The sequence below is a fragment of the Anabrus simplex genome, chromosome 7 (assembly GCF_040414725.1).
Source record: "Anabrus simplex isolate iqAnaSimp1 chromosome 7, ASM4041472v1, whole genome shotgun sequence".
Taxonomy (NCBI): domain Eukaryota; kingdom Metazoa; phylum Arthropoda; class Insecta; order Orthoptera; family Tettigoniidae; genus Anabrus; species Anabrus simplex.
Genome location: NC_090271.1, coordinates 42,501,719 through 42,524,490, shown reverse-complemented (window position 1 = coordinate 42,524,490; position 22,772 = coordinate 42,501,719). Strand labels below are relative to the sequence as shown.

Here is a 22,772-nt window from a genome sequence, read left to right as displayed (position 1 = left end):
CAATTTTGTTTCGTTACAACAACTGAACATACACAAAATGGGAACGGGGGCATGAAAAGAAGGTCTGGACCTGTAACCAGGTTTTGATATCCCAAGGTACCAAATCTCATAACATTCATTGAGAACCTCTACCCGGCCACGTAATTTCTCGGACCCTCCATCTGTGGACGAAGTCACGAGAATCATGAAGACCTTAAAGAACAACAAAAGCACCTGGAGAAGATGGGATTGTTGCAGAACTTTGGAAATATGCTGACAACAGAGCGATCGTTGAACTGACAAGAATCCTACACAATATCCGGGAAGAAGAGAAGCTGCCAGATGGATGGACATCAACGTTAATACACCCTCTTCGCAAGAAAGGAGATAATGCAGACAACAATTACAGGGGAATATTGCTACTACCAGAGACATATAAGGTCTTTTCAAAGGCACTGCTAGATAGAGTAAAAAAAAAAAAAATTGGAAATTGGAAATTCGTGCTCACATTTGCGGACTTCCAAGAGGGCCTACGATTCGATAGATAGAGAAACACTGATCTGTATCCTGGAAGAAATGGGTCTAGATTGAAAGACCAGAGAGATCATTAAACAGACTGACTGACAACATCCAAGGTCACATTCAGGGGGATACTATCAGAATCCTTTAGGATTAAAACAGGGGTCAGACAGGGGAATGGGCTTTCTCCCCTTCTATTCAACTGTGTTCTTGACAAGGTGATTAGAAACTGGCGCAAGAAAATGCAAGGAATAGGTGGTATACGAATGGGATATAAGAATAGAGGGACTGTAGTCGACTGCTTAGCCTTTGCAGACGACATTGTGATTCTGTCAGAGTCAATAAAGGAGCAAGGCAGGCTTACGGACCTCCTTCGAGAAGACACGGTACATGACCAACATCGAAACAGCACCCAGAGAGATGACAGTGGAGGGAGGGAGGGAGGGAGGATTCGGAAAGTAGAGAAATTTAAATATCTGGGAAAGTGGATAGATAACAACCCGTCAGAGAAAGAGGCACTGTTACGGAGAATGAACAAAATGATCTTGGCATACAAGCTAAGTATGAACACCTATAACAAGAAAATCTCGATCAATGCAAAACTCGGACATAATATGCAGGTGAATGTTTGAATCTGATAAAGGTACGATTGGTCAAGAAGTTAGAACTGGTGGAGCGAAAAATTCTAAGGAAGATACTAGGAGCCCAAAGAACAGAAGATGGATCATACAAAAAGAAAGCAAACCAAGAACTGTACAGGAAGAGAGTAAAGATCTCAGACACCATCCGGAAGAGGAGAGCCATGTTCTTTGGACACATCTACAGAATGGACCTGGGAAGACTGACCAAGCAGATAGTAAGGTTTTTTGAGACCAGGAAAACTGTGGTACGCTGGCCTCAGGAAGTGAAGTAGGATATAACAAATGGGAATAGAAGGATCAGAAATAAGCAAGAGGAAAACTTACAAGTCAAAAATAAAGAACACAAAGAGTTTCCAAGAAAAAGGTAGTTTGCAGACCCAAACACCATGAACGGAATAGAGAAGAGGTTGCAGAGTGAAAGAATGAAGGATCCCTGGGTGCAAATCAAAGCCCAGAAGCAGCTGAAATCAAATTAACTTGGTCCACAGTTCGCCAAAACTAAAGATAGAAAAGGAAAAAGATATTTAACGTTGTTTAAAGGTAGGCGATTTATTTAATGGTGGGTGATTTAATTTAATTTCATATGTATGTCCACTCTAAACTACACTACCAACAGTTTTAAGGCATTTTAGAAATAATTTATTTTTCCTATCTAACGTCGCACCGACACAGATAGGTCTTATGGTGATGATGGGACAGGATAAGCCTAGGAATTGGAAGGAAGCGGCCGTGGCCTTAATTAAGGTGCAGCCCCGGCATTTGCCTGGTGTGAAAATGGGAAACCACGGAAAACCATCTTCAGGGCTGCCGACAGTGGGGCTCGAACCCACTATCTCCCGATTACTGGATACTGGCCACACTTAAGCGACTGCAGCTATCGAGCTCGGTTAAATAACAATTTAAGCGTAGGTCAGACTCAGTACCCCACCCCATGTTTGACCACGCCCGATGGTACTTAACTCAGGGTTGTACCCACGAATGTGACAACTCAACGGAATTAGCAGGAAAGAAAACATAAAATTTGAAAAAAATATGGGTATATTAGCTTAGGTTACATGTGTGAAACAAAGTTATTTAAAGGATTTCAATAATTACAGTATGAAAAGAAGCAAAGTATAGTGCCAGTTCTGTTCAACAGCTAAGCAGCCAGCAAGCGCGAGGAGAAAGAAAACGTGCAGCGGCGAACCAGTTGGAGGAGGGGAGGAGGCACAGAGGTGTGTCTCCAGGCAGGCATTGTGCCAGCTTAGCATTGGCCAGCAGGTATTCATCACTGATCGCGCGGAACTTGAAATGTGCAACTTTTAGGCCCCTTAATTAATGCCCTAATGAATGTTGGCACCCAAAATTGATGCCGACATCTTTTTTACGTGTACCTCAACGTGTTTTCCAGAATTGAACATGATCAGCGGCTTTACCATTGCCAATGTTCCCTTGTAAGTGAAAAAAGGATAGCATAAAAGGCATACATATCTATAGTTACAATGTGAATCGACCATTAAATTTAAAATCTTAAAAAAAAAAAAAGGTTAAATGAAAATGTACCTAATCACTCATTTATGACACATGCATACGAATAATAACACAGTCGAACCTCAATATCTCAAAGCTCCATTACTCGAATTTTCAGCATCTCTAAATAACTTAAATTTTCCGGCCGTTTATTCCGTCTTCAAGAGTATTTATTTCTCCATTTTCTCAAAATTCGGTTACACGATTCTCTTGATTTCTTGAAGCAAACATTTCCTCTCTGGAAGCAAAAATTACTCTGCAACTCATATTTTGTGCATCATTAACTGTGCAATATGGCAGTTGTGATTTGTGAGGAAAAGTTAACAAGTAAAGAAAGGGTTACAGGGAAGCTGGGAACTAAAATGACTAGAACCAAAAAAATTTAACTTCTAGTGATTGGAAAATTGGCAAAGCCTTGTTGTTTCTCAGGTGTCAACTACCAGTCATGTACGAAAACAAGTCCAGAAGTCGCGGAAGACAAGCTCCATTTACGAAACTCAGCTGTGTGGTATTGACGAGAAGTTTCAAAGTGAAGGGAGGAAAGGTTAACCGCAACAAACAGAAGAGACTAACGGATTCTTTTCCAAAGGTGTTAATGGAGCTGTGTTTCAGTTTCACTACTGTATGTACTGTATCCTGTCTTCTAAAAAGTTACTATAATAAGTGTTATAATTAAAGTGATGCCATAAAATAGAGTTTCTCTGTATATATTGAAGTACTGTTAAAAATAATGTATTCGGCAAAAGTACATAATTATGATTCAATTATATGCTATACATGCTCAAAAACGGTGTTCTCTATATCTCAAAATTTCGATAACATGAAATAAAATTTATCTCCCAAGGTGATTCGAGATATCCATGTTCCACTGTATTTATATTACACTGACACATGCAACAAAACTCATAATAGTTTCCTTTATTAGACTGTAAAATGAACAGAAATTTAATTTTATAGGTACGGTATCTCTGAACACAGATAACGTTTATGATTTTTGGCCATAACGTGAAGAGAAAATACCACAAACTGTCACAGACACAACTCCCCGAAATACATTCAACTCATGAAAATTATGAAGTAAGAATGAACAAAAAGGCACTGAAATACGCAAAACTACCACATACAAAACAGATCGGTATGTCTCATTAACATACGACTGACACAGGGAAAAGCACAGAACCGCTAGAAAAAAACACGTGGCCTACAACTCCAACTAAATTACGCACAGAAATGATGTTAATAGTGTGCGAAACACACAATTAGAAACTACTCCTTTCGTCACGATTAAGTGAATCGCTAGTGCGCGCTAGCCTCTCTTGCTTGTAGGACGACTGCCGTCCTGAATCCCCAGCCCTAAAGTGCACATGCTGCTGCAGCGAGCAGGAAACATGATGCACGTAGGCAACAGACAATACGCTCTTGAAATAAAGCATCAAGTACACTTCAAACTGGGATTGGGTAAATTACACAAGCATGTAAGAATTTATCCTTTATCCTAGGGGAAGAGTATTGACCATACTGAATGTTATATTGATCAAAAATAGGAAGAATTAAAAATAAATCTGAAAGTCAGAGGAAGAGTTAAAAACAGAAAGTTTCTGGGTAAATCTGAAGGTTTGGCAGGTATGATGATTGAATATTACATCTTCCTGAGCCTGATGGGAGAAGAGACTCGTGCAAGGCAAATATCCCAGGGTGCTCCACGAAAGATGCAGAAAAAAAAGGAAAGAATGGGCAAGGCAGTGTTCTAATAAAGAGTAAAAATACAAGGTGTCTGGTGTTAAAGGTATAATAATATAAAATTGAATAACTTTAAAAGTAGTGGAGATATTTACTTGCAGTTTGTTTCTACCAGTAGGGTAACTCAAAATGTTTGTTTACATACCCAATAAACCTCTATATGTGTACCAATAGTGGTGCGACAGACATCTCGTCGGTATTCCACTTCTCTCCAAGTATTCTGCAGCATTGTAGGCGTAACATTTGCGATAGCTACACTAATGCGATGACGCAGATCTGGTAGATCACAAACTGGTGTCTGGTACACTTTATTCTTGACAAACCCCCTCAGGGAAAAAGTCAAGTGGCGTAATGTCGGGGCTTCTAGGGGGCCAAGCAATTGATGGGCTACCTCTCCCAATACAGCGATCTGGGAACTCTCAATTTCCACATAATGGGATGGTGCACTATCTTGCTGAAAGATCGCGTCACAAGGAAGTTGTGGCACAACATACTGCTGAAACATGTCTAGGTAACGTGTTCCATTAACTGTAGGTTCCACGAAGAATGGGCCAATAACCCTGTCCTTCAACAATCCACACCACACATTCACTTTCGGAGAGTCCCGTTCCAACTCTATCACCGTTCAGATCCCCATATGCAGCAATTGTTTTTGTTTACTGTGCCGGAAATATGGAATGTAGCCTCATCTGAGAATCAGACCGAATCGAGGAATGCCTCGTTTCCATCAATTTTTGCTAGAATTGACTCCGCGAATGCCTTCCGCAGCAGCCTGTCTTGAGGTTTGATTTTCTGACGAAGCTGCAGTTTGTATGCCCGTAGGTGTAACTTTTATAGACACCATGTGCTGTCAAACGAGGTAACTAACTGCCTACTTGCTTGTCAAACTGACTTACGAGGGCTCCGGTTGAAGGACTCTCGGATTAAAGCAACAGTAGCCTCTGAAACTGCGTGCTTGGCATGGCAGCCCGACATCCACAGCAAGATCCCAGATTCTCAAAGGAACACCATCAGTTGGTAACAGTCCATACTCACGCCGAAAGCTACGTTGTACTAGTTTAACAGATTTTATCTCGGCGAGCGAAAGCACACAGAACACCTTCTGCTGTGGAGTCCACATGGTTACTAGCGCGCTTCTCGTGAACAATGCAGTTACGCGCATGTGCATGTGGTACCACCGCCATCGCAAGCGAACACAGAAAACATTCTGAGTTACCCAAGTTGTAGAAACAAACCGCCAATAAAGATCTCCATTATTTCTCAAGTTATTAAATGTTATATTATTATACCTTTAATCAGGACATCTTTTATTTAAAACAACTTCAATATAAGTTGCGCCTCTTAAAGTGAACAACAACTTAAGGCACTTTTGATTATCACAGCCCAGAATACCTTGAACTTTAACTCTCATGTACTGAAGCAGTTTATTAAATGTTTAGGATCCAGAATCCTTGTGCACAAGAAATAATGTAAGAATACCAAAGACTTAGAACGTTGTGTTAGACTGTTTTCATTCGAGCCAAGTTGAAAATAGCTTTCACGTTGAGTCTTTTAAATCATTACAACCAAATATCACTCACCTCAATGCCCAACGATGAACGGGCATGTTCCACGATCTCCAGAAGGTATCTATATTCTCTGCATTCCACCAATCACAGTAGAAATTTCGGTCAGCAAAATGTAGCAATTCTCCAATTAGATTTAAGAAGGAATGGAACATTAAATAAAAGAATATCATCCAGAGCAAATGATTTGGTATCTGGAAGAAAAGTGTTCAATAATTTAATAATAGAATTAGTCAAACCAAATATCAGAGCCATTACAGAAGTGAGTACTTACAGCTAGTTTCAGTAATCTCTCAATGGCCTTTGCTACATCCATGTTCTGAAAAAAGGAGAACATTCCAAAGATAGAAATTAAAACCATATTATACCAAGACATCTCTTCACAAAATTACTGACAGAGTAATACCAATATAGTTTTAATTTTCATACCCTTAATAGATTTGAGTTAATGAGGCACATTGAGGAATCTTAAAAACCTAAAAATCGCTACCACAGAAGCTGATTATCTCAGGATCCCTAGAAAAATCAAAAATTCCCAAAATTCCCTGGGCATTCCAGGGTGGGGGGGAGGGGGGTAAAATTAGGGCAGAGCATAAGAATGCAAGTGTAAGCATTTATTTCACCCAGTGGGATATATCTTTCCAAAGCAAATGATTTACAGTTTTCATGGGCTTAAAATGTTTTCTGAAAGTCTTCATCCCCCCTCAAGATGGCGGACAAAATCTGCCAGATGAGCCAGAAGATTGAAATTTGGCAAAATTTATCCTGTAACCAATGGAAAAATTCCAAGATGTTCAAATTTAACTTTTTACCCCCCAAAAAATATAGAAATATGGAAACAATTTTAATGACTTGAGACCTCCATTTCATGGTATTTGGTGGCTAAAGAGCAAGTCATATCACAAAATGGATAGCACAATCGCAATCCAATTTGGAGAAATCTACAACTTTGATCCTATGATTTTAGTCATATCTCAATCTCTTATACGTTAGATAGAACTGCTTTTCTTGATTTTAAGTCAATTTTGTACATTCTGCACAGGTGTTTTATAGTTTGACACATAAGAAATAATCATCAAATTCATCACACATATTGGCATGACCAATGGACATGTGGAGGCCAAATTTTATGATTCTAGCTGCCACGTAAGAATGCAAAAAATAAAGCAATGTATGAAAACTGTACACAAATTTGCACTATTCAAACCTTCTAACACATAAATAGAGAAGATATGATTAGGACTAACCATGTAGACCACTAAAAAAGGAGTCTAATAGCAAAATCAATTTGTTGATATGATGTTCCATTTAGCACCCGTTAATCTTGGAATGAAGGTCTGCAATTATAAACATGTACATACTTCTGTATATCCGTACGTATAAATGGAAGTCTACTTGGTAGTGATCTATAAAGGAGGCCAGCCATTATAATCAAAACTCCCCAAATTGATAGGGACTGCCAGGAGAGGGAGGCCTGCAATTGTAATAAAAACTCCCCAACTCAACTGTGATTGGCAGTAGGCAAGGGTGCCCACTATTATAAAACAAAATTCCCAACTAGATTGTGACCGGCAGTACAAAAGACGACCTGCCATAATAATGAGAACTCCTAACCTGACTCTACCAGACAAATATTATGTGATGATACAGTAAGCACGTATCCTTAATTATAACATTTTAACTGAAGTCATAAAAACTTCTTGGCATATAATCGCAATTCAGTTTTCAGAATTTGAAAGTGACCGTTTGTAGTACAGTGCAACTCAGACTAAGATGAATTAAAAGACCATAATCAAGTAGTCTTATTCTTGTTATTTCAAGTCTGTTTCCAAATCATATTTATATATTTTAAATTTTGTAAAAATGAATTTCTCAAGTTGTTTCATATAGGTACCGGTAATTCTTCTAATGCTTTTGTAGACTTCAATCTCACAAATAGTCTTATTATTTCAAGTTCTCTTCAAACTATTTCTTTTTCAATCAATATTCATTGTACTGTGTATTCTTTGTCTTTGAGCAGCCTCTAAATAAAAGAGGTATATTATGTACTTTGTAAGTTCATGTCTAACCTATTAATTTCTGTAGTTTTTTCTTTTTTCCTATTAGCTTTATGTCTCAACACAGATAGGTCTTATGGCAACAATGGGATAGGAGAGGTCTAGGAATGGGAAGGAAGCAGCCATGGCTTTAATTAAGGTACAGCCCCAGCCATTTGCCTGGTGTGAAAATGATAAACCACGGGAAAACCATTTTCAGGGCTGCCGACAGTGGGGTTCAAACCCACTATCTTCAAGGTGCAAGCTCACAGCTGCGTGCCAGTAACCACATGGCCAACTCTCCCGGTCTGTAGTATTTTTAAACAAACATTATATTTATCATTATATAAAGCATTTTCTTAACTTTAAGTCATTTAATAAAATCATTTTTAAGTGCATGTTTTAATATTCTTTAAGTCCATGCCTTATAATTTACTAGGACTAAGTTTAGGAGAAAAGCAGCCATAGGACCGAGAATGGTTCCATCCTAGCATTTTCCCAGATATGAAATTGAGCCAACCACTAGAAACCTTATTGGGTGTAGTATTAAGAATAACATCCCACCAACTACTTTTATGATTTTTGCAGGTGCCAAGGTGACAATTTTGCCCTGCAGGATTTCTTTTACATGCTGGTAATAACCTACTCCTGAATTTCATGCCTCTAAAATTACTTCATTATCTATCAAACATTTTACCCTAGCCACTTTCAAGTTCAAAAAATATAGTAATAAAGTTTGTTTAGTTAAGGATATGAATGACAGTTATTACACACTCCACGGCCTACAAAAAGAAATCCTAGGAATATTCCTATTTCTGCCTTGCTCCCCATCAACAGAAATAATTTTACAACATACATTTGTGTTAAACACAAGACTGCACAAAAAATGTTTTGTAAGAACTCACCGAAAATGGAATAAGCGAATTCTTCACAGATGGTATAATCCACTGTTGAAATAGACACAAACTAACTTGGAAACCAATCACTACTTCCAAAATGCGTTTGATTAAGAACCTGTTAAAAACATATATATATAAATGCAAGAGAATGTGAACAATTTCAAAATTCACAGGAAAAACTCTTGTGGAATAATTTCAAATTGATCGTACCTCTTTCTTATCCTGTTGGTTCTTGGGAAGTTCAGCTCATAGCACAATGTTGGAGCTAATATGAAGTAGAATATATCATTCAAATTAAGATTATCAGGATACTGAACTATCTCTTGGGTTAACTGTTTCTCTTTCATCTCCACTTCCCCATTTGATGCATCATTATGAGAGGCTGGAAAAAATACATTCTTTAAATATTTTGGTAGAATAAAGGCTGACTATAGGTACCATATTTTTCAGGTTTCTCCCAGGTATTTTACCATTATGTTCCATTATATAGACAGATTGAAGAGATGTCTTGCTATTTTATACAACAGGAAACAAATGCTTCTAATCTCAGCCTGCAACCTCCAGGAAGAGCACAACCAGTCCCAACCCTCACCCCCTTGTAGCTAGCACCACTAATTGTCTTGCAGACCTTCAAATTGTAATAAAAATAAGGAATGTTGCACCATGGCTCTGTCCATTGGCAGATCTGTTACAAAGGCTTGAAGGAATATCCCGTAGATGGTAGCACCACGCAGACAAACACCACTGAAGCACCAATGCAACAATGGCAGACCCACTTCAAACATGTATGATAGAAGAACAATGGTCTGTTTTTTTATTTTGAGTAGTGAAGGTCAAACCTATCTAAATTAGAATAGGGACGATTCAGTATGACAAAGCATGCTTGTCAAAGTACCAGCATTACAATGCTTGAGCCCATGCTGCCCGTACAACAGTTGCTACCATCCAGAACCTGCATTATAAGTGTTCAACATCCACCTATTCATCACACTTCTCCCTTTAAGTTTGCCACATGCTCGGGTCACTCAAAGAGGAACTAAGAGAAAAAGACTATCCGCTCAGATGAAGAAACAAGTGGCTGCACAGACAAGCAAATTTCATTTGTTTAATTTGTTTTGTTTTTCTTTTCTGGAGGAATTCCATGCATATTTTTAAGCACTGGAAAATTTGCATTGATCATTACAGAGTATGTTGGAAAAAAAAAAAAGAAATAAAAATAAAAAGACAGTTGTGTACCACATCTAAATAAAATTAAAACAAGAATTCAGGTGGTTTTCTTTTGAATACCTTTCATATGATATTCATTAGTTTTACATGTTTCTGGCCTGTGAAAAGCTAAGTTGATGATGATTAAGCATGTTTAAAGGGGCCTAACATCTAGGTCATTGGCCCCTAATGGTACGAAATGAGATGAAATGTTATGACAATTTAAAAGTTCAAAATCATCCACTGACCAGAATAAAAAACATGAAGAATGAATGAATGGATATGAATTTAAAACCATCAGTGGATCCAACCCAGAAACTATCATAAACAATAGTATTACTGACCAAGGGACTGCTTCTAAAGCACATCCTGAATTGAGGATGCTTGTCTAAAGGGGTCCAAAATCCAGGTCAATGGCCCCTCATAATGGTACTTATCACCAATAAAGTAGAATCATGGTATTGTCATGTTGCAGTACTAATCAAAAGTAGCATAGACTCACCGTGTTCCACACATTGTGGTACTACTCACAAGTATTGTACTTCTCACCGATAACGCAGACCTTTGGTGTTTCTCACATAATGGCACCACTCATACGCAACGCAAACCCACGGTGTTCCTCACCTAGGTGTATTAATCACGGGCACCGGTATTCCCGTGGTGCTCCTCATATAGTGGGTATTAATCACAGGCAATGCAGACGCATGGTGTCCCTGATATAGTGGTACTAATCACAGGCCACATCCAGACCAATGGCGTTTCTCACAATGATACTAATAATGGGTACTGGAAAACCCATACAGACTCTCCTTCCGTTGCTAATCACAAACCTACTGTCTACCTAACATAGTGGTACTATATTAAAAGTCATTAATCTCATTTTTGATCTGTATTGACGATAGTGATTACATACAATTTACAAAATATACATTTAATGTTAACCTAGTCAATACTTACAATACCACATTTTGTGGTTAAATAATTATAAATGATAGAAAGGTTGTGAACATGTTTCGCCCTTCCAACTTAAAACCTTAAAACAAATAATTACAATTAAGAACGTTTACAATTATTGGTCATATAAAATTGGAATGAGATGTTGTGATGTTAAAAGGTATTTCGATATCATGATTAGAAAGTTTGATGCGAATGTTACAAACACAAGTTAAAACTATTGTTGTACATTTTTACAATATTGTCTAAAAAATATATCTGCATTCGTCTGGAATTGAAATGGATCCTCTTCTTTTAATTTTTGGTGAAAGTCAATGTTATTGTGTTCACCACCAAGCAGATTTGAAGAAAAAGATATGTATAAAACATATGTTCGTATTGTAGAAATTAGGTCAGGAATGAACAATCGTGTTATTTCTTGAGTTAAATTGGTTAAAACACTTTCAGGTGAGAATACGTTGAAATGGAATATACGTTGAAAATGTATCCGATGTACAAGTTGGAATGGTTAACGCTATAACAGTAGTCTTCCAGGTTGTTGTGTAAATCTCAATGGTACCGAGCTCGATAGCTGCAGTCGCTTAAGTGTGGCCAGTATCCAGTATTCGGGAGATAGTAGGTTCTAACCCCACTATCGGCACCCCTAAAAATGGTTTTCCGTGGTTTCCCATTTTCACACCAGGCAAATGCTGGAGCTGTACCTTAATTAAGGCCACGGCCACTTCCTCACCACTCCTAGCCCTTCCTTGTCCCATCGTCGCCATAAGACCTATCTGTGCTGGTGCGACGTAAAGCAACTAGCAAAAAAGAAAAATTCTCAATGGTTAGAACTGCAAAGAAATAAAAAAACGTATTTAATGTGTATGTATAAATAATGTATGTGATTGTATAGTGTTATGGGTTACGTAAAAATGGATACTTACTCGAATGCCCTGGAGTGTATCTTCTTCTGTTATTAGCGTTGGTCTGACTGGCGTTCCTGCTACGCGTATTGTATGGGTGTGGAGGAGGGAGGGGAGAATTGGGCGGAGTAATATGTATTGGTATTGGTACGGGAGGGGGAGTATTTGGAGGGGGAATTGTAGGTTTAGTATTCGGGGGGGATAAGTGGAGTTGTTGAATTGACAACTTTTAATGTATGCAGAATTATCTTTTGATTTGGAATAACTGTTTTCAATAACTTAGGTATTAATGTGTATAAAGAACTCTTAATCTCCATGTCGTCATTAAGGTTGCAATCTTTATTAAATGTTTTGTCCAGATAAATATTTTCTAATTCATTTAGTAGTTTTCCCTTGTTAGTATTCCTTATTATTGTCAGATCTTTTTCTATTGAGGTAAAATGGTGGCCTGTTTCCTTCATGTGTGTACTTATAGCGGAATATTTGTTATGTTTGTCGGCATTGAAGTGTACCATATATCTTGTAATAAAACTTCGTCCAGTCTGGCCAATGTATGAATAACCACACTGCGAGCATGTCAACCTGTATACCCCTGAACCTGAATATTTGCCATTATTATTATTATTTATTTTATTATAATTGAAAAATATGTTCTGTGTAGTATTGGTTGTTCTGTAAGCTACGTTTATATTATACTTGTTGAAGGTATTAGTAATTTGGTGGATAGTTGGGCTATTATTCGTGAAAACGGCATGTTTATTTCTGTTATGCCTATCTGGTTTGAGGTGAGTGGATAGCTTGTTTTTGATCTTATATATCAGACGGTTTATCATTTCAATCTTATATCCATTGGTTACTGCAAGATTTCTTATATAATTTAATTCAGTTCTCAAATTTATAGGAGATAAGGGGATTCTTAAGGCTCGATATATCAGGCTGTAAAAAGATGCCTGTTTTTGTGATCCAGGATGTAATGAAGAATTATTTATTGTAATTGACGAGTGTGTAGGTTTTCTGTGAATTTGATATTCAAAGGAGTTGTTAGATCGGGTAACTTTTATATCAAAAAAATTTAAAGAGCCTCATCTTCATCTTTTGTAAAATTTACGTTGGAGTTGATCTTGTTTAATTTATCTAATATTTCATTACTACTGGTGACATTCTTGTCAAAAAATAAGATTACAGACTGAACTTCATGTTCAAGAATTAGCTGCTTTCGACGTTATCGCCTTAAGTGAAACTTGGTTGACGGATTTTGTGTTAGACTCTGAAATCCCACTCTCAAAAGAGTTTTCCTTATTGAGGGCCAATCGTAGAACAGGATCCCGGGGAGGGAGTGTTTTAATTGCTGTCAAATCTAAATGGCATGCGACCCTACGCTCCGACCTGATGAATGACTGTGAAGCTGTTTGGGTTGAAGTTACATTTGTGCCGCACCAAGTTTCCCTTGGTGGCGCACTCCTCTGTACGTAATACATTCTACTGAAATCAACTTTTCGGTCGATTTATCCCTAGACGTGACGTATGACTCGTTTTCTCCTTGACAGAGTGCGCTTCCGGCCATCAGCCGAAGTCTCTTCAGTCAGTCTTGTGTCCGCCTTCTTTGAAACAAGTTCGCAGGACGGTTGTAGCCGACATAGCGGTCGATACAACAATGTACATTTTGAGATACGAGATCTTTACTTTTAATGCAGTGGATTTATCTACTTGAATGCCCGACTCTTTATCTCTGTCGCTATTTTGTGACTACCTAATGCTCTGAGCAACGCCCGACTATCAAGGTAACTTTTTTTGGCTTGCTATGGTTGCGTGGGCGTATTAGTTATGTACATTTAACTGTTAATGCTGCATTTTGCCTTATTGGTAGTTTTCTCTGATCTTGTGTGTTCTTTTTTTTGTGTGACTTAAACCTGTAAGGATGGAGGATGGTTTTAGTCAGTGGTGTGTTTGGCGTGTATGTGATGTGAAGTTCGAGACCTATTGCCCCTTTTTTTTTTTTTTTTTTTTATTCGTCGATTTTCTCATGGCCGAGCTCGTGATGCGTGACGACGTGTTTTGACGCTATGACTGGTATTCATATTCGTCCGTGGTGAGGAGATATGAATATGTTGCAAGCGTGATGGTTACGATGAAGCTACTGTGAATTATGTGGGGATATGCCTTGCCTTGATGCGGCAATCCTTTGTTATTTTACGCGTCTTGTATTGAGCTCATGAGTCCATGAAAGCACTTGTCTTGCTATGCGGATCTCCCTGTGTTCGTTATGTGTCTGGACAAAACTGATTATTCTACCCGTATACATTTCTTTTGGGTCTCTATGGTGAGTGTATACGTGTGGTTGTGCTGTATGCCTGCCCGATTAACAGCATTCTCCTTTTCTTACAGTGTTTTTTTTTTTTTTAAGTTTTATTTACATTTTCTTATTTTCATTCCTCAGGCTATTTGCTGGCCTAATTATATATTTACGTTTGTTGCTTTCATTTGAATGAGTCTTCTTTCATTGTTAGCATTGTTTACTCGCCTCGTAACTATGGCAGCCATATTTATTCTTTGATTTTTTTTTTCTTTCTGGGATGCTGTGCTTTTCAAATGGGGGATTGTTGCGTGATGGATCTCTTCTCTGGGATGCTGGTCCATATACCTGGAGATGTGTGAGATGTAACGTGTATGTCTTTATTTGATGTGCGTGTAAGTTCTTTCGATGTATGTCCACTGATATTAGTTCATTGCGAGGACGAATGTGTCATACGTCGCGTGTATGAAGTTATGTGGAGGAAGTAAATCGTATGTTACAAGTTTGTGATTGAAAGAAGCTTGTGTGGCCATGTTTGATATGTTTTCAATCTGCCTCTTGATATGATTGGATGAATAACCTACACGATAAGTTTCTACGCATATCTCCGTGAGTAATGTTTCAAACTTGAATATTTTTTTTATTGCCTTATCTTGCTTTATTTTCATTAATAAACCCCCATGTATTTTGACCCCATTCTTTCATTTATCAGGAAGGGTTCTGGGTTCTTTCCGTCTCCCGTTCCTCCCTTTAGTCTAATTTGGTTCAAGTCCAGCTCCAGACTGTTTTAGTCTGTTCCAGCCCGTCCACGGCCTCGTCTCATGAGGTAAGTTGGTAAGTATTCACGGACCTGTTGGTGTGTGTATGCGTGCGTGTGTGCGTATGTGCATGTGCGTGTCTACGGTAGCAGAGTGTGTGTAAGGCATGAGTGAGTGTGTGTATGCGGCAGTGTGTGCTGCGGGTGTGTCAAATCTAAATGGCATGCGACCCTACGCTCCGACCTGATGAATGACTGTGAAGCTGTTTGGGTTGAAGTTACATTTCATAACATAAAATATCTATTTGCATGTTTCTATAGACCACCTCATTCTTATCTCAGCTATTCTGAAGTTTTTCTTTCCTCTGTGCTTAAAGCCGTTCATTCCAAAGATAACATTGTCATACTAGGAGACTAATCTGTCTGTCTCCTGGATTTCCCCTTCATTAGGTCAGCCTTCTAATAGCCTTGACAAATGGTATATGGACCACTATATTACTGGACTGAACTTCAAACAGCATGTCTTGGAAAACACCTGCGGAAATAGTCTTCTTGACTACTTGCTTTCCTATAACGAGCCCTCATCTGTGTCTGTGGGACGAAATATTTTTAACTCCAACCACAAGTCCTTTGAAGCAACTTTCACTCTCACCCCTCCCCGTGCTCCGAGATGTCATCGACCTGTCCTTAGGAGCTCTGTGCCTGTGTAGCGTAAAGTTGACTGGCAGACTGTGAATCGTACCCTGCCCTGTTACCATGGCATTTGTTGCATGTGGGTGAAGTTCAAGATGTGGACTTATTTTATGATTGGACGCTTGCTGTGATTCGGGACCTCATTATTACTCGTTCGATGTCCAGAAAATTCCCTCCATGGAAGAAAAGTGATACTAAAAGTGCTGAACTGCAAAAATCGGTAGCCTGGAGACAATGGAAGAATGCGCCTTCCAAGAGTAATTATAAAATATTCTCGGACCTTCGCAAACACCACAAGTACTTATTAAGGCGGGATTACTCTGATTATATTAATGGAGCCTGCATTGAAGTAAGACAACAGTGAAAGGTTCTGGTCACTTATAAATAACAGAAGAGACAAACGAATACCGGAAGTAGTAACCTGGGACCAGTCTGTAGCCAGTGGAGCAGATCTGAATTATTCAATGAATATTTTACCCCTGATTTTGTTAAACCTGTACAGTATGCTGATTTTCCTAAAATCAAACTTGTTACTTTCCATAGCCTCAGTAATATTTCCACCATTGAATCTGAAGTGTACTCCCTACTTTCATCTTTGTCAGAAAATAAACCCACTGGTCCTGATGGTCTTAGTCCTATCTTTCTTAAGAACACAGCAGTAACTCTTTCATACCCTATTAGTGTGATATTCAATCGGTGCTTCTCAGTCTGCTACTTTCCGAGCTCCTGGAAACATGCGTATATCACACCCGTTCTTAAAGGTGGACAGAGGTCGGATATTGCAAATTATCGCCCGGTCTCTATATTACCTGCTTTATCAATCATTTGTGAAAGGATCATCCATCAGCATTTGCTTGCGTTTACAAATCCATATATATCCCCTCAGCAGCATGGTTTCCTTCCTGGAAGCTCCTGCGTAACTAACTTGGCTATCCTCTCCATCATGCCACGTCTGCCATCCACGCGGGCTCTCAACTTGATGTATGCTATATCGACATTGCAAAGGCCTTCGATATCGTGGATCACACCCTTCTTGCGCACAAACTTTCTAAACGGTTTAACGTGCATGGGAGACTCCTAGCTCTAATTAATAGCTTTCTGAGCGAAAGAATACAGCGCGTTGTTCTTGATGTATGCAGTTCTTTCACCACCACCCTCTCCGGTGTCCCGCAGGGTAGTGTCCTTGGTCCACTTCTTTTTGCCCTGTTTATTGATGACCTTATCGATACTGTTTCCCACCATTCATGTGAAATACTGCTCTTTGCTGATGATTGTAAAATCTTCAAGCAGATCGATTCTCCTACAGATACAATCCAATTGCAAAATGCACTTTATTCACTGTCAGGTTGGTGTACTACATGGCGTCTTAAACCTCATCCCTCCAAGTGTTCCACCATTTCGTTCACACTTCGTAAATCTCCCGTTCTACAAGAATATCACCTACTGAACCAACCAATTGCTCTTGTTGACAATCAAAAAGACTTTGGAGTGCATTTTGACAGTAAATTGTTGTTTGTCTCCCACATAAACAGGGTTACATCACATGCTATGTCACTCCTTGGTTTACTGTACAGGTTTTCTGACATCACAGATGTAAATGCCCTCAGAGCATTCTATGTCTCCTGTATCTTGCCTATTGTTGAATATGCCTCTCCAGTCTGGTCCATTTCTGCTTCTTCAAACCTCAGCCTCCTTGACCGTGTACAATCTTTTTTCTGTGCTATCGTCAGAGCCAGGGTCCCTGCATGTCGCAATCTAAGCACTATCCAAGTGCTTGGGAAACTGAACCTCAAGACTCTTTCTGCTCAGAGGAAAGTAGCCGACCTAAAGCTGCTATACAAAGCAGTTAATGGTCTGTTTAGGTCTCCAGATTTAGCTTCCTTATTCCCCCTCCACGTCCCATCCCGTAATACCAGAATGAAGACCCTATTCCATACTCCTTACTCCCAGCTTTCTCTCACCCAAAGGTCCCCTTTCGGTACGTATTCCAGCAATGTTTAATACATTATCTGTCAACAACCTAGATCTCTTCGTAACGTTCCCTTCCTTCTGTCATGATATTTATCATATAACTTAATTTTCCTTCTTGTTCTTTCCCGTTCTGCTCCTGTATTTACTGTAAATGTATTTTTCTTTGTTAATAATGTTTATGTAAATATGTATTATATAGAATTTTACAGTTTTCATTGTGTATATTTGTGTCCTTTTTAAATATTTATATATCTTTAATTTTAGATTCATATCTAATGTACATAGCTCAGATTGTAACTCGGCGTTATGCTGTTGCTGATAATAAATAAATAAATAAATAAATAAATAAATAAATACATAAATAAATTATGACAAATGTGTCATCCACAAAAATTAACCATAAAATAATTCCTTTTATGTTAGTTTTAATTTTTGTGTGCTCAATCGTATCCATATGGATATCGGCTAGGATACCCGAAATAGGGTCTCCCATCGCCAAACCATTCTGTTTATATTGTTTACACAACAATCTGGAAGACTACTGTTATAGCATTAACCATTCCAACTTTTACATGGGATAAATTTTCAACATATATTCCATTTTAACGTATTCTCACCTGAAAGTGTTTTAACCAATTTAACTCAAGAAATAACACCAATTGTTCATTCCTGACCTAATTTCTACAATAGGAACATATGTTTTATACATATCTTTTTCTTCAAATCTGCTTGGTGGCGAACACAACAATAACAATGATTTTCACCAAAAATTAAAAGAAGAGGATCCATTTCAATTCCAGACGAATGCCTATATACATTTTTTAGACAATATTGTAAAAATAAACTACAATAGTTTTAACTTGTGTTTGTAACATTCGCATCAAACTTTTCTAATCATGATATCGAAAATAACTTAACATCACAACATCTCATTCCAATTTTATATAACCAATAATTGTAAACGTTCTTAATTGTAATTATTTGTTTTAAGGTTATCCATTGTGCCGATGATGCCCATTAAGAAGGGCGAAACATGTTCACAACCTTGTTACCATTTATAATTATTTAACCACAAAATGTGGTATTGTAAGTATTGACTAGGTTAACATTAAATGTATATTTTGTAAATTGTATGTAATAGTGGTACTAGTCGCAAGTAAAAGTGACCCCTGGTGTTCCCTGCGTGATGGTACTAATCACAAGTAGTTTCATGGTTCTGATACAAACATCCCTCGGTTGCCCCTTTTAGTTGCCTCTTACGACAGGCAGGAGATACCGTGGGTGTATTCTTCGTCTGCATCTCCCACCAACAGGAGGTAAAAGCTTCTAAAATTCATAAAGAGAATCTATGAGAATCAAATTGGAAGACATCGCTTTTTTGGGAATAAGAAACAGCATACTTAAGCCACGCAAGGAAAATAAACAAGGAGAGTGACTTATCTGTGAAATGTACATACAATAGTAGGACTGCATAACAAGAATATTATTGGAATGCAAGAAAAGTAGTCAAATGGGAAGAGAGAAATTCTGTAGTTGGCAATCAGTTAAAAAAAAAATGAGCCAAGAAGCAAAGGTGGGAGGAGTCTGATTGACAGAACTGTGACTAAGATAAAGTAAGGGCTGTTAGAAATAAACTGTGGTGAAATCATGACAGGCCCAGCAAGCTGGTGGTGGTGTTTTTAAGAAAAGGAACATCAAGCCAGACAGATGTATCAGAAGACTACCTTGGAGAGACAACAGACTGATTTGGAACACTGAACATTATGACATTAACGAACAAAGTGGAGGAAAGGAGAATAGATAAATTAGGTTGGGCAGAGACAAGGTTGAAAAGAGAAGGTAACATAGAACTAAGGAAAGGTTTCCAGCCGTACTGGAGTGGAAATAAAGACGGGAGGGATAGTAGAGTGGGAGGAGTAGTGAGAAAGTGATTGACAGTGGAAGTTAATGGAATAAGTGACCAAATTATGAAAATAAAAATATTCGTAAAAAAGGAAAGAGAGCTTGGAAGTACTTCAGCTGCATGACCCTCAGGTAGGCTGCACTCAGCAAGAAAAGGAAGATTTTGAGGATCAGTTGCAGAAACGGCTAAATGGCCAGCACATCATAGTCATGGGTAATTTAAATGCCCACCTAGGTATGGACAGGAGGCGCTACAAAAATATGCTGGGACCAGAAAGTTGAGGAAAGAGGAGTGACAAAGGAAAGAAATTGTTAGAGTTTTGCAAGAGGAATGGGTTGATGGTAGGAATCTCAAGGTTTACGAGGGAGAACCACAAGATAACACGGTACAGCAGGGATTGGTCACTGAAATCAGTTGTGGACTATATGCTCTTCAACTTTCAGATGGATAGGAACATCATAAATGTTAAGGTAATACCATCAGAGGCTACCGGCTGTTGGTAATTATTCTCCGAATACTGAAAGAAAAAAATACAGAAGACCGAGGAAGGAAAATAAAAGTTTGGAAACTGAAAGAAGGAAACCAAGGAAGAGTATCAAGAACTAATATAGAATAAATTACCAACAGACAAACTAAGGACAGGAGAGGAGGAATGGGAAAGATTCAAAAATACTTTGGTAAAAGCTGCAGAAACAACATGTGAAAGGACCTGCAGAAAGAAGAAATGGAAGGAGTCAGCATGGTAGCCTTTCGGGTATGGTTTCAACAAAGAACCGCAGAGACAAGAGAAGACTATAAGAACAAATGTATGGAAGCTAAAAAGATGGTTACAGAGAAGGAAGTAGATGGGGAAGTGGACACAGATGATGAAGGAAGATATCATAGGAAACTGAAAGTACTGTATGGAATGGTGAGAAATAAAAGGGTAGACAGAGTGAAGTGGAGAGAATAGAGGATAAAAATGTTAACCTCCTCCTTCTGTAAGTAATTCAGTCTAATGGCTGGTTTGCCCCTGTGATGAGTCTTGTCCAATTGGGTTGATCCTGTGCAGTACATTTTGTGTCTGCATAATTCCTGCATCCTGAGTTCACATGAAAAATCATGAATGTCTTTCTTGGTCTTCCACAAGGGTGTTTCACTGGTATTTTACCTTCCAAAATTTCTATCAACACATTACTATAATTTATAATACCATGGTACTATAAATTTACCTATTCAGGACAAATATTTCAGATTCCCTATGGGAATCAACATCTATATCAACACATTACTATGTCGAAGCCTATGTCTCATCCAAGAATGTTGTCTCTTTCTAATCCGACTCAACAGCTGTCTGTTCAATATCTCAATGTTGTTGTTCTCCACCCAACTTATGCGTTGCAGCTGACGCCAACACCACATCTCCAAGGCTTCTAGCCTCTCGATATCACTCTTGGTGAACGTCCAGGTCTCAGCGCAACAGACGGAACACAAGGTTTCGATACTGTTTTACGTAAGGTGAGGGACATTGTTTTCTGACATAGAAGGAACTGATTATCTTCTGAAGGCTTGTTTTGCTATTTGTGTTTTTATTTCAGTGTGACACTCAAGGTTTTCTGCTGTGATCTGACCAAGGTACAATTGAACTGTGCTACGTGTTGTTTAGGCTCACCACTATCATCACGTGCAATGGACATGGGTTTCTACTAAACATCATGACTTGTTTTAATAATATTCATTTTCATACTGAATTGCTCAGCTTTTTCATTCCAGCTTTAGCAACATTTTGGATAAAGTTGTGGGACTACCTGCAACTATAGCTTGATCAGCAAATTTGATGGTGTGCATTAGTCTCCCTCCTATTTTCATCCCAAGATTTGTTTTTGTTCGAGATTCATTGATGATTATACAGGAATGGTGAGAGTAGCCAGCCTTGTCTCACTCTTTCAGTATCTGTACAGGGGCTTTTAGTTTGTTGCCAAACCTGATTACTGCATTTTTATTTTTATATAAACTGTATAACACCTCAAGAAAATGGAGCAAGGAATACTCTTTAGGACCTCCTGAATGCGGTAGGATTAACTGAAGATCATATTGAGGAATTCTATACAGGTGTGAACATAACATGGAGAAGTTAACCTAAGCAGAAGTGGAAAAAGCTGTGAAGAGGATGAAAATGGGAAAAGCACCAGGAGTGGATGAGTTAGGCCATTGGATGGTATAGATCTGCAAGGAAAGCAGGTACAAAGTGGCTATACAGAATGATGCAGGTAGTACGGAATGAGAAAAAAAGTACAAGGAGATTGGAAGAAGGGTGTAATAGTACCCATCTTTAAGAAAGGAGTCAGAAGGAAATTTCAGAATTATCGCGGTATAATCCTGATGCATCACTGTGCCAAGATCTGCAAAAAAGTACTTGAAAAGTGAATAAGAAAGTCAACAGGAAAAGAATTCAGAGCAGAAGAGTATAGCTTTAGACAAGGAAGGTTAACTACTGAAACAATATAATTGGTCCATTGGAAATTACAAATTTTTCATCTACTGTAATTCATTTTTGCTTGCCACCATTTTGCCCCAGTATACCAAAATCTGGGCTCATCAGTTGATAACTAGGACACCTTGTTCATGTAGTGAAGGCCACTGCACATGCTACTTGGAGCCACAATTCTCCTGAACAAAAATTATGCCTGCTAGGCTATTGGATGGTATAGATTTAGGCTCCTATATGGAAACTGAAATATTTGTTCTGGCAACCAAGAATAAGTTAGCTGGAAAATTTGTAAGTTCCAATAATGGACCAACTGTGTTGGAATTATGAACTTATTGTTATCATTTCTGTAAATTTCAGTAACAACAACCACAAAAACTTGAAAACATTATGCAACAAAAGTAATGATTTTATTCAAAAAAATAAAGATAAATTATTCATAGTTCAATTTCGTACGTCAATTCTGAAAACAGTACACAGCCCAACATTGCATTCCTTGAACTACCATCTGTTCTCTTTCCAATTCTTCATCCTGGACATCTGTTTTTCTCCATCTTTATAGTTTTCATAGAAGAAAAAAGTAGAATAAAATTTCTGCAGAATAACAACTTCTACTATTCACTGTCAGAATAAAAAAAATGTATTTGAAATAATGACATAATGAATAAAACTCTAACCTGAATTATCAAGTGATGTGCTGTTATCCGATTCAAAGGAAAGGTGCTCCTCAACCACCAC

The 22,772-nt window shown here is 38.3% G+C and overlaps 1 protein-coding gene across 2 annotated transcripts in view; it reads right to left on the bottom strand.

Moving 5' to 3' along the window:
• The window catches only part of mdy (midway), a 117,733-nt gene that overhangs the window by 40,033 nt on the left and 54,928 nt on the right, over positions 1 to 22,772 (bottom strand). Inside the window, exons 7-10 of one of the 2 annotated variants that reach the window (XM_067150644.2) lie at positions 9,099 to 9,270; positions 8,895 to 9,003; positions 6,228 to 6,272; positions 5,969 to 6,147 (exon numbers count right to left, since the gene is read on the bottom strand). In XM_067150644.2, coding sequence (XP_067006745.2) covers positions 5,969 to 6,147; positions 6,228 to 6,272; positions 8,895 to 9,003; positions 9,099 to 9,270 — 505 coding nt within the window. The remainder of the gene's footprint in view (positions 1 to 5,968; positions 6,148 to 6,227; positions 6,273 to 8,894; positions 9,004 to 9,098; positions 9,271 to 22,772) is intronic. The other variant, XM_068228564.1, reaches the window with a different exon arrangement.